Genomic DNA, 12,867 nt, shown 5'->3' with positions numbered 1-12,867 from the left:
CGTCTGTTTCCTTACGTTCCGCTTCGGTCACTGAAATTCCAACTGGGGGAATGGTCAGTAGCAAATGGGGGAAAGCCTTTCCTCATCCCCTATAAATTTTAATTTCCTCCTCCCAAAAACTGCTTCGCAGATAATAAGCGGTATTTCAAGACACAAAGTGGCCACAGACCACACCGTTCCAGACAGGCCAAAGTTTCAGATTTTGATATATATATAATACAGTGGTACCTTGGGTTAAGAACTTAATTCATTCTGGAGGTCCGCTCTTATCCTGAAACTGTTCTTAACCTGAGGTACCACTTTAGCTAATGGGGCCTCCCGCTGCCACAGCCGTGCAATTTCTGTTCTCATCCTGAAGCAAAGTTCTTAACCCGAGGTACTTTCTGGGTTAGCCGAGTCTGTAACCTGAAGCGCCTGTAACCCGAGGTACCACTGTACAGAAAAACTGTTTTTGCGTGAAATTCTGTCCGAAATATCTGGAGGACATCCAAGTGGGTGAAGGATGCTGTAACATCTGACCCCGTGAGCATCTGCTTTAGATGAAAACAAATCTCAAAATTGTAGATATAGCCACTAACCTGTAGAATTGCAAGGCCTGGTCTGAAGCCTGGGACTCTCTCCTTCATTTCTGCCACTTGGCTCTTGAGCTTCTGCCTCACTTGCCTAGAAAAGGAAGAGATCGGAGGGAGAAAAGAAAGTCACAAATCCAGCAGCAGGAAAAACTAGGAGAAGGAGAGTTCCAAACAGATGTGCCAGGGTTGAACTCGGAACTTCCTGGAAGACTTAATCTTGGAACCTATGTTCCCACATTATTTCTCGCGGAAGTGGGAAATGGGGAACCCCTGACTACTACTTTGCTACCTCTGCCCATAGAGGAAACTTCCCCAACGTGGCGCCCTCCATGTTGTGGACTACAACTCCCATCAGCCCCAGCCAGCCTGGCCAATGGTCAGGGTGATGGGAAGTGTAGCCCTGGGAGGCACCACTTTGGGGAAGGCTGCCATAATGCATGAAGGCGGAGAGAGAAATTGTGACAAAGCAAAACTGTAAGAACCCAGGGAGCTGCCTTATACCGAATCAGACCTTTGGTCCACCTAGCTCAGTACAGTGGTACCTCGGGTTAAGAACTTAATTCGTTCTGGAGGTCTGTTCTTAACCTGAAACTGTTCTTAACCTGAAGCACCACTTTAGCTAATGGGGCCTTCTGCTGCCGCTGCACGATTTCCGTTCTTAACCTGAAGCAAAGTTCTTAACCTGAGGTAATATTTCTGGGTTAGCGGAGTCTGTAACCTGAAGCGTAAGTAACCTGAGGTACCACTGTACTGTCCACACTGACTGGCAGCAGCTCTCTGGGGAAATGCTGGGGACTGAACCCGCAACCTTCTGCATACAAAGCTCTGTCACTGAGCTATGGATTCCAAGACGCCAAGGTCCAATCCCAGAGTCAGTGGTACCTCGGGTTACAGGCACTTCAGGTTACAGACGCCGCTAACCCAGAAATAGTTAAGAACTTTGCTTCAGGATGAGAACAGAAATCGCATGGCAGCGGCAGTGGGAGGCCCCATTAGCTAAAGTGGTACCTCAGGTTAAGAACAGTTTCAGGTTAAGAACGGACCTCCAGAACCAATTAAGTTCTCAACCCGAGGTACCACTGTAAAGTAGTTTTCAAGAGGCAGCAAGGAAATCCATGCATTTTCACAGGAAACATCTGTGTAAACACGCCATTTGTTACTCTGCATTGGCTCCCAGTACGTTTCCGAGCAGAATTCAAAGTGTTGGTGCTGACCTTTAAGGCCCTAAACGGCCTCAGCCCAGTATACCTGAAGGAGCGTCTCCACCCCCATCGTTCAGCCCAGACACTGAGATCCATCTCCAAGGGCCTTCTGGCGGTTCCCTCGCTGCGAGAAGCCAAGTTACAGGGAACCAGGCAGAGGGCCTTCTCGGTAGTGGCACCTGCCCTGACTGGGAATGACTGCTGGGACCACATAACACCAGTCTTGAAAGACCTGCACAGGCTCCCGGTACGTTTCTGAGCACAATTCAAAGTGTTGGTGCTGACCTTTAAAGCCCTAAATGGCCTCGGTCCTGTATACCTCCACCCCCATCGTTCAGCCTGGACACTGAGGTCCAGCGCCGAGGGCCTTCTGGCGGTCCCCTCATTGCGAGAAGTGAGGTTACAGGGAACCAGGCAGAGGGCCTTCTCGGTAGTGGCACCCGCCCTGTGGAACGTCCTCCCTTCAGATGTGAAGCAAATAAGCAGCTATCCTATCTTTAAAAGACATCTGAAGGCAACCCTGTTCAGGGAAGTTTTTAATATTTAATGCTGTGTTGTTTTTAACACTTGATTGGGAGCCGCCCAGAGTGGCTGGGGAAACTCAGCCAGATGGACGGGGTATAAATAATAAATTATATTATTATTATTATTATTATTATTATTATTATTATTATTATTATTATCATCATCACTGATTGCATCCCGCCGTTTTCTCCAAGGAGCTCAGGGTGACGCACATGGTTCTCCCCCTCGTATGATTCCCACAGCAACTCTGTGAGGTAGGTCTGGCGGAGGGGCAGTGACGGGCCCAAGGCCATCCCGTGAGCTTCATGGCCATAGCTGTCAAGTGTCCCTTATTTGAAGGGACAGTCCCTTATTCCAGTGCCATGTCCCGCTGCTGTCCCTTATTGATGGATGTCCCTTAAATGATGTCCCTTAAATTTCAAAGGAAGCAGCTCCTCTCCCTCCCTGCCAGCCAGGGAGGAGGGAGACTCCAACTGTGTTGCTTGGCTGTGTTGCTCACCCAATAAGAAATCTAAGAACGACTGGGGGGTGGAGCTTGCATGCCTAGTGTGTGGCTAGTTAATGCAAGTTGAGGGGTTTTTTGAATTCTGGTCGCCATTTTGTTGCACGTGCTGCTGCAAACTTTGCAGTGCAAAGCCAGACCGGGGAGCCATCTTATGTTGAGGCTGCATAGGCCTTGTGGTGCATGTGATTCAGATTCTATTCAGTTGAACCTCTGGTTACAAAGTTGGTTGGACAGTGTTCTCGAAGCTACCAGCATGAGTTTGACCAGACTGCAGGAGGACAGGAAGACTGGAGTGCCTGGAACAGGTGAGGCTGCAGGTCCCTTATTTTGGCTGCTGGTCCCTTATTTTCAAGGCTGCTGGTCCCTTATTTTCAAATCTGTAAGTTGACAGCTCTGTTCATGGCCAAGTGGGGGACTCGAACCCTGGTCTCTGCCAGGTTCCTAGTCAGACACCCTAACCGAAATACCACGCTGGCTCTCAAAATACACCATGCTGGCTCTCACGCCACCCGATTTAGGAACAGAAAAGCAAACACAATAAGCTACGCCAACACAAAGAAACCACAATTCATTCTCATCTGTGCTATACGTAGGATCTCATGGATAAGTAGCTGTTTCTTGTTCATGATATAGCTGGTCTCCAACAGCTAGCTGTTCAGACACAAGCTAAAAAGATTAAGTCAGGCACATTCATTGTGCATCAAAAAATAATAAGATTTAAAAATAACAACCCCAGTGAAAACAAAATCAAAAGGATCCGCCGGTTGCTATTACAGTCACTCTTGAGGCGCACTGCACCACGCCGGTTTGCAGAAATAATAATACTCGCATTGCAATGCCATCTACTGAGCACAGGGTGCAGCTGCAGGTAACAGAAACTGGTTTTGTAAATAAAAAAAGGTTTTAATTAAAGAGCGTAAGTCCCATTTTCAGCCTGTAGATATTCGTAATATTTGACAAAGTATGCAGATCTTCAACTTCTGACCTCTGTTTAAAAGTGTTTTGCTTTGATTTTATAGCTTTCTGCTTCTTACTTTGCCCATGCTGGCACCCTACAGATGTTGGGAACTAGTTTTGACATCTGGAGAGCAGAAGGTTGGCAAAGGCTGACATAATCCGTTTATTCATTATGTAGGTTTTGACAAGGCACTTGTAAAAATGCAGAAGGGAAAATCTGCTGAACCCAGAATTCTGAGAATGGATTGTAAATCCACCAGCAATTTCTAGGGATGGGGGGGGGAGGGTTAGACTCTAGGCATGTCTTTGATACTTGCTTTCTTTTTCTTCTTCTTTTAGATAAAAATCTGGTTCTGGCTGCAAAGAAGTTGATACTCACACCTAAGTAAATTATTACTTCCACCTGGAGGAAACCAGTGTGCTACGCAGATCTGGCACCAACATTTGGCATCGCTGGGCAGATTAGGAGAACCACCATAGATTCACACCCAATCCCCCCCCCCAATTTCTTTGGTAGTCCAGCACTCTAAAAAGCAGCAGATGGGTAGATCTTGCCACCATTTAAATATCCCATAATAATCCCGATTTGAGGCATTGCAGGAAATTAAAAGGGTGGCTAGAACCAGCTGCCAGCACCACCTAAAAGATTGCCACCACCATGGACCACTGACAAAGGATGCTCTCTTAACTAGGGCCAGGGCCTTTTCAGTACTGGCCCCGACTTGGTGGAACATTCTTGTCACAAAAGACTAGGGCCCTGGTGGACTTGACATATTTCCGCAGGGCCTGCAAGACAGAGCTGTTCCACCTGGCCTTTGGTTTGGACTCAGTTTGACCCTTATGTTTCCCTCCCCTTATGGTTTTGACCTATGGGCTACTATATAAATGAGGCTGCATTTTAAATTGTATTTCAACCTGTATTCTAAAATTGGTGTCCGCCCCCACCTTATGTTTTTATTGTAATTTTACTGGTGTTAGCAGCCCTGAGCCCGGCTCTGGCCGGAGAGGGCGGGTTATAAATAAAAATTTATTATTATTATTATTATACCAAGTGAGACCATTGGTCCAGCTAGCGCAATAGTGTCAACACTGGCTGGCAGCAGCTCCTTGGGATTTCAGGCAGGGTTCTCTACCAGCTACACCTGGAGATACCAGGGATTGAACCTGAGCACTTCTGCATGCAAGGTAAAGATAAAGGGACCCCTGACAATTAAGTCCAGCCGTGAATGACTCTGGGGTTGCGGCGCTCATCTCGCTTTATTGGTCGAGGGAGCCGGCGTACAGCTTCTGGGTCATGTGGCCAGCATGACTAAGCCGCTTCTGGCAAACCAGAGCAGCGCATGGAAACGCCATCTACCTTCCCGCCGGAGCAGTACCTATTTATCTACTTGCACTTTGACGTGCTTTCGAACTGCTAGGTTGGCAGGAGCAGGGACCGAGCAATGGGAGCTCACCCCGTCGCGGGGATTCGAACCGCTGACCTTCTGATGGGCAAGTCCTAGGCTCTGTGGTTTAACCCACAGCGCCACCCGCGTCCAAGGTAGATGTTCCACAAAAGAGCTACAGCCCTTCTTCATCAGCAGAGACTTTCCCCAGGGCTTGTTCAGATCTGGAGTTGTCTCTTAAGATCATACTTTGTCCTTTGCCTGCAAAACCTCCCTTGGGAGGTTGTGCTCTCCTTCCTTGGGGGTTTCAAAGCAGAGGTTGGGTGGCCATCTGCCATGGATGATCTAGTTGAGATTCCTGGATGGCAGTGTTGGACTCTCCCAAAGGACATTCACCTGGCACCTTCATTATACACCTTTAGGCACCAGGCAAAAACGTACTTTTAACCCAGGCTTTTGGTTGATCTGATTTACACCACATGCCCTTTCAAAATGTGTTGTTTTTTTAAGGGGGGGGGCTACTTGGTTGTTCTTTTTATATTTATTATGTATTTTGCAGTTTTATATCTTGATTTTCTTCTGCGAACTGCCCTGAGGCCCCCCAGGCATAGGGCGGTATATAAATTCAATAAATAAATAAAATAACCCCCGGGGACTCCTTCCAACTGTACAGTTCTATGAATCGGCAAAAATATAACATGTGAATCTGTCAGCGGTTAGCACCTCCCCTGCTAACTTTTGTTTCACAATTTTTAGAGTTGGCAGATTCTGTGATGAGCCATAAAAGACAATCTGTTCTAAATGTCAGCTAGTTAATATTTCACCAAAACCCACTCAAATATCTCCCTCGGCTGCAATGCTAGGGGCAGGAGGCGACAGCTGAAGTCCCAGTACAAGAGATTACAGCTGCCCCTAAAGGTAAAGGGACCCCTGACCATTAGGTCCAGTCGTGACCGACTCTGGGGTTGCGGCGCTCATCTCGCTTTACTGGCCGAGGTAGCCAGCGTACAGCTTCCGGGTCATGTGGCCAGCATGACTAAGCCGCTTCTGGCGAACCAGAGCAGCACACGGAAACGCCGTTTACCTTCCTGCCGGAGCGGTACCTATTTATCTACTTGCACTGATGTGCTTCGAACTGCTAGGTTGGCAGGAGCAGGGACTGAGCAACGGGAGCTCACCCCGTCACAGGGATTTGAACCACCGACCTTTCGATCAGCAAGCCCAAGTGGTGGTTTAACCCACAGCGCCACCCGCATCCCTACAGCAATGTACAGTGGTACTTCTGGTTACGTACTTACTTCGTCCCAGAGGTCCGTTCTTAACCTGAAACTGTTCTTAACCTGAGACACCACTTTAGTTAATGGGGCTTCCCGCTGCCACTGCCAAGCGATTTCTGTTCTCATCCTGAAGCAAAGTTCTTAACCTGAGGTACTATTTCTAGGTTAGCGGAGTCTGTAACCCGAGGTACCACTGACTCTGTGATTGGACCTTGGCGTCTTGGAATCCATAGCTCAGTGAGAGCATCTTCTTTGCATGCAGAGGGTTGCATATGTAACCTGAGGTGCCACTGTATATCACAAATAACTTTGTGGCAACTGAAAAAGACATACAGATTTATTGTGGCACAATCAATGTAGCAATGGCATTTGCTGCAACATTTACTTCTTGGTTTCACGCTTCTACAGACGTCATCAACTTGGTGTCCTCCAAATGTTTGGGACTGCAATTCCCATCAGTGCCAGCCAGGAGTTGTAGTCCAGAACATCTGGAGGCAGTTTTCGAAATTCACATTTTGCACCTAGCTACTGGCCACTTGTGACCAAGTGCAGATCCCGGGTGCTAGGACAGCACCTGATACCTCCAAAATCTGGAGGTGCAAGCCTAGGGATCCTTGGATCTGGACTGTGTTCACACACTAGTAACACATCCTGAAGAATTCTATCCGTTATATTTTATCTGCACAATCAGAATGGATTTCAGGAACCCAAACGCTTTTCCTGTGCAGCCTGAACAAGAGCGGTGAACAACGTTGTAGTTAATTGTTGTCGCTTGTCTTCACTTACCCCTACCCCACTGCCCTGCTCACAGTTGTGAAGAATATTCTGACGTCATAAACGCTCTGTGTCACTGTTAACCAAGGAAGGAGAGGGAGGGAAGTCCTTGCTGGATGTTTAATGGTATGTAAAATGTCTGTTTTGTTTGCAAAATTAAAAATTCAATTTAAACTTTTTTTTAAAAAATAGAGAATCTAGGGGCAGCTAAAAGACTAGCAACCGTATTTCAGCATCAACTTCCATGAACTAATGTCCACTTTACATATTGGATGAAGTCTAGGCTCTAATTCACAAAAGCTGATGCCCCAGTAAATCAACGCCCCCAAGAAGACACTGTGCTTATTATAAATCACATGGGGAGCCTATGGCAGGCTTCCTCAAACTCGGCCCGCCAGATGTTTTGAGACTACAATTCCCAGCATCCCTGACCACTGGTCCTGCTAGCTAGGGATCATGGGAGTTGTAGGCCAAAAACATCTGGCGGGCCATAGGTTGAGGAAGCCTGGCCTGTGGCCTTCCAGATGTTGTTGGGCTCAACTCTCACATCAGTCCCATGGCCAATGGATGGAGATTGCGGGAGCTGGAGTACGGGAACCTCTTGTGGACTACCGGTTCTCCACCCCTGTAAAGAACAGATTTGCATCGGGAATCGCTTGGAAGACACATTCATGTGAGCGTTCCAAGAACCAGAAAAGGGGGAAAGGGCATACGTTGCTGCAGAAATACACAAACCTCACAAATAAAGGGCTAAGGCATTCCACAGGCTTGCAAGTTCAACCAGATGAAACGACAAAGGCTCCCTGGTTAAATTTCACGCAGGCCCAGATCCTGCAGTGCAATGCTCTTGGCTGAACCTGTTTGCTTTGCTGGCTCCCTTGTCTTTCCACTTCCAGTGCTGTGTTAAAATTGTGCAATTGGGTGGTGAGCTGGGGGAGGGGGGGAGAAGGGAAAGGCAGCTGTATCAGGTGCCAATTATCCGCTTCCAGTGCAAAATTGACATATGAAGGTCAACCTGTATGGATTCAGCGGCAGTAATGAAAGCAGCGCCACTAAATTAAAGCAATCCACATCGCTCAGCCATCAGCTCTGGTTGCGTACGCGCTATACATTTAAAGCCAATGACTTGCCCCAGAATAATCACGGGAACTGTAGTTTACCTCTCGCAGAACTATAATTCCCAGCACCCTAAAACTAAACTACAGCTCCCTGCCTGCAAATTGCCTAGGGACGTATATGTCCAATTCACAAATCAATAAATTGCCAATGGTCAGGGATGATGGGAGCTGAGCATATATATAAAGGGCTGGGAACTCTGCAGATGTTCCTGGACTACAGTTCCCATCACCCCTGACCATTGGTCATGCTGGCTTGGACTGAAGACAGCATCCCATGGTTTGCATAATTCTCACCTCCAAGGCACCCCTGCACTCAAGGGTAGTGATGAGCTTCAGAAAAGAGGCTACAGGACTATGGCAACACTCATGGTGGAATGCAATATAACACTGACGCCATCATTTCAACAGCACAAAGATTTCAAGATTTTCCCCAACCCTCTGGGGCAGCTTGGGGAGAGGAGAGGAAGGGAGCAGTCTTTTGCAGAAGCAGAAAACTTTGCAAGGATGGAACAAGGGAGAAAGCTTCTGCTCTCATGCTGCAAAGAGGTCTAACAAGCCTCCTAGGCGCAGGCAGAAATCTAACAGGTAAGGTTTTTTGTTTTGTGCAGCATGCAGGTACAATGACAGAGGAATAAAACTAAAACCCGCCTCTTCAGCCAGGCCCCCAGATAGAAGTGAGCTTTAAAAGCAAAGGTTTCAAAAGCGGACATAGTTTAAGACACACACATATGATTTCAGGATCAAGGAATCAAATGTTAATCAGTCACGGACCAGCTGCTGGGTTAATATTGAGCCAGCAGAGCAATAAAGGGAGACAGTAGACAAGTCCCTTGGAAATCTCTGCAGGCCACAGCCCTCCGCCCTGGTCCTGTCCCAGTATTTCTGCCAGGCTGCAATGTGTCCTCTCCAAGTCTGATAATACAGTCATACCTCGGGTTACAGACACAGGTTGCGCGTTTTTGGGTTGTGTACCGTGCCAAACCCGGAAGTACCAGAATGGGTTACTTCCGAGTTTGAGTGCTCGCGCAGGCTAAATCGTGCTTTGTGCATGCGCAGAAACACCGAATCGCAACCCACAGACGTGGCACTGCGGGTTGCGAACGTGCCTCCCGCATGGATCACGTTCGCAACCCAAGCGTCCGCTGTACTTCTTTTTTGTGTAGATGGAGAACAGAGACAGGGTGAAGGAACACATGCTGAGAAGCTCTCCTGCTGTAGAAAGGCAGCATTCACATTCGCTGTTCGGGCCACTTTTGCCTTCCTCCTTGCACAGCACTGAGGCATGGCTCCCCAAAGGCTCCAGGGAGCATAATGGCTCCCTTTCTACGACAGCTCCACCGGGTACCAATCTATATCCGGGCATCCATGGCTTTGATATATTCTCTCGGTCCCACCACCATCACAGGCATTTTTGGTGGGGGACGCAGGACAGGGCCTTCTCGGTGGTGGCAGCTCCCAGACTCCCTCCCCCAAGAAGCTTGACTCGCTCCCTCCTTGCTGTCCTCCCACCTTCACGTTCCAACGGGCTGCTGGGAACAGACTGCTTTTAAAGAAAGGGTTGGTGCCGTGATGCTTTAATTGCAGTTACCCGTATGCTTTTAAGGTATTTTATCTATGCATATAGTTTAAATTCTGATTGTTGTCCCTGCCCTTAAGTTTTTAGCGGTTCTTATTTTTGTCCGGAAGCCACTTTCCTTGCACGTAAATAAATATATAAGGATAATAGTAAAAAATAAAACGTTGCCCAGAATGGAATGCAACCCTCAGGGTGCAGGGGTAAAAATCATAGAATTGTAGGGTTGGAAGGGACCATGACGGTCTAACCCCCTGCAATGCAGAAATCTCTTGCTTCAAACAATGACCCTGAAATTAAAGAGCCTCATAGCTCAGTTGGTTACAGCATGGTGCTGATAATGCCAAGGTTGCAGGTTCGATTCCTGCATGGGGCAGCTGCATATTCCTGCGTTGCAGGGGGTTGGACTGGATGACCCTCAGGGTCCCTTCCAACTCAACAATTCTTTGGTTCTATGCTTTAGCGACTGATCTATCCCTGATGACTCGCCATGCTGGCTGGGGCTGATCTGAGTTGCCAGCCCAACAGCAGCTGGAGAGAGCCACGGGAGGCTAGCCCTGCCCTGGAGGAAAAGGCCGGTCTCAGGTTCGATTTACAGTCCCATGACGCCACCAGTTTGCAGAGGCTCAGCAGCGCCGAGTCTGGCCCGTGCCTGGATGGGAGACCACCTGGAAACCGGGCACAGGACACACCTTTGGCCTCCAGGCGATGCGAGGAAGGCGGGCGATTTTTCTTTAAAGTGAAAACGAACGGCGACTTCATGCAACAACGAATAAGTTGGATGGAAGCGAAGGGAAACGGCACGTGGCTTTGGGGGAGTCTGCGTGGGAGGGCTCCCTCCCTCCAAGCACGAGACTCTTAACCTCGCGGTCGTGGGTTCGAGTCCCCCGCTGGGAAAAAGCGCAGCTGATCCCCGTGCTCCCTTCCCACTCTACCATCCCACCAACCTGGTGAAATCTACGCCAAGTGGCGTGCAAGTCCCGCGGAACTCCACGCGGGGGACTCCTGTCCGGACGCGCAGCAAACCCGGTATCCTTCATCCTAAGGGGGGGGGAGTCTGGCCCTCTTGGAGAAGTGGGGCGCAAAATACCTCCCCCACTTACAGCCCCGGCGGCCGGGACCCGAGTCCAGGTGCGCCCTAGCAGGCCCCGAGAGCGATGCATACACGCGTCTCCTTCCTTCCCGCTTGCCCGCCTCCCCGCGCGCAAAGCCCGGCCCTCCCCAAAGCCCCGAGGGGGCGGCGGCGACCTACTCGGAAACGGCCTTGCCGCTGATGATCTCGGCGGGAGGCATGGCGACACCCCGGGCGAATGCAGCTCCTGCGCTCAGTGAAGCCCCGATGGTGCCTGCGGAGGGGTCAAAAGAGGACCGCCCCGCCCTCCCCGCCCCTCTGCACGGGACACCCACGTGGCCGCGAAACTTTTTCCTCTTTCCCCCGCAAGCCCAGGCCGGTCGACCCCGGCCGATCCCCGCCCACGCCCTCCCCTCCTCGCCAGGGGCGGAGGCAGCAGGAGGAGGGAGCCAGCGGATCTCCAACGCGACTGGCCGCCTCTTCCTCCGGCGCGCCCGCCCCCTCGAGGCCCCCGATCCGCCCCTTTGTGCGCGATCCAAGGTGCGTCGGTTCCCCCGAGCGAGGGCAACCGCCTCCCTGCGCCTCCTCCTGAGTAGCTGGGGCCGGTGGGGATCCCTCGCTGCCTTTCGATGTGGTGGAAGAGAGGTCACGGGGTGGAAGAAAGAAGGGTTGTGTCGGACCGTAGCTGTCAATTTACAGATTCGAAAATAAGGGATCAGCAGCCAAAGTAAGGGCTTTTGGCTTAGCTTATGCAGAAATCCGCCACTGATGGAGCCATGTTGCTTTGGCTGCGACTGACTGTGTTTTGCAGGGGGTTGGAGATGATCCTAAGGGTCTACGACTCCGACCAAAGAAGAGTGGCAGACAAAACTGATGAACGACGTGGAGATGGCAAAGCTTACAGGCAGAATTAGAAACCAGGAAGAGGACCTCTTTAAAAAAGAATGGGGAAAGTTTATAATTTAGTTGAAAAGCTATTGTCAAGAGTTACATACATTGGTAGGATTGACAGAAAACTTGTACAGTGGTACCTCGGGTTACATACGCTTCAGGTTACATATGCTTCAGGTTACAGACTCTGCTAACCCAGAAGTAGTGCTTCAGGTTAAGAACTTTGCTTCAGGATGAGAGCAGAAATCGTGCTCCGGCAGTGCAGTGGCAGCAGGAGGCCCCATTAACTAAAGTGGTGCTTCAGGTTAAGAACATTTTCAGGTTAAGAACGGACCTCCGGAACGAATTAAGTACTTAACCCGAGGTACCACTGTAGTAAAAATTTGAACTACGGATGGACAAATGATTTATAAAAATAGAGTTATGAAAGGGATGCAGAGGGGGAAATCATTACATTAAGATGCTGCTCTGGTTGGAGGGTATGCTAAGTAGCTTGTCGGGGCTGCTGTTGTCCTGGCGCAAGGAGTTCCATCGGCCCTCCCCCACCCGAGAGGGAGGGAGAGAGACTCTCGCCCACGCCGCCCGCGAGCCCGGTATGAGCTGGGCATGTTTAGCCTGGAGAAGAGGAGGTTAAGGGGTGATATGATAGCCATGTTCAAATATATAAAAGGATGTCACATAGAGGAGGGAGAAAGGTTGTTTTCTGCTGCTCCGGAGAAGCGGACACGGAGCAATGGATCCAAACTACAAGAAAGAAGATTCCACCTAAACATTAGGAAGAACTTCCTGACAGTAAGAGCTGTTCGACAGTGGAATTTGCTGCCAAGGAGTGTGGTGGAGTCTCCTACTTTGGAGGTCTTTAAGCAGAGGCTTGACAACCATATGTCAGGAGTGCTCTGATGGTGTTTCCTGCTTGGCAGGGGGTTGGACTCGATGGCCCTTGTGGTCTCTTCCAACTCTATGATTCTATGATTCTATGATTCTATGAGGCAGTTGCGGTGCCGCGGTGGCCGCTG

At 49.6% G+C, this 12,867-nt stretch overlaps 1 protein-coding gene across 1 annotated transcript in view; it reads right to left on the bottom strand.

Moving 5' to 3' along the window:
* The window catches only part of MTHFD1 (methylenetetrahydrofolate dehydrogenase, cyclohydrolase and formyltetrahydrofolate synthetase 1), a 72,501-nt gene extending 61,219 nt beyond the window's left edge, over nucleotides 1-11,282 (bottom strand). The window contains exons 1-2 of the mRNA XM_082216968.1: nucleotides 11,141-11,282; nucleotides 579-663 (exon numbers count right to left, since the gene is read on the bottom strand). Coding sequence (XP_082073094.1) covers nucleotides 579-663; nucleotides 11,141-11,181 — 126 coding nt within the window. The 5' untranslated portion in view covers nucleotides 11,182-11,282. The remainder of the gene's footprint in view (nucleotides 1-578; nucleotides 664-11,140) is intronic.
* Between the last annotated feature and the right edge of the window lie 1,585 nt (nucleotides 11,283-12,867).

The sequence above is a fragment of the Podarcis vaucheri genome, assembly GCF_965113315.1.
Source record: "Podarcis vaucheri genome assembly, chromosome: 1".
NCBI lineage: Eukaryota > Metazoa > Chordata > Lepidosauria > Squamata > Lacertidae > Podarcis > Podarcis vaucheri.
Note: the sequence above shows the minus strand (reverse complement) of the source record. Positions and strands in the feature narration are given on the sequence as shown.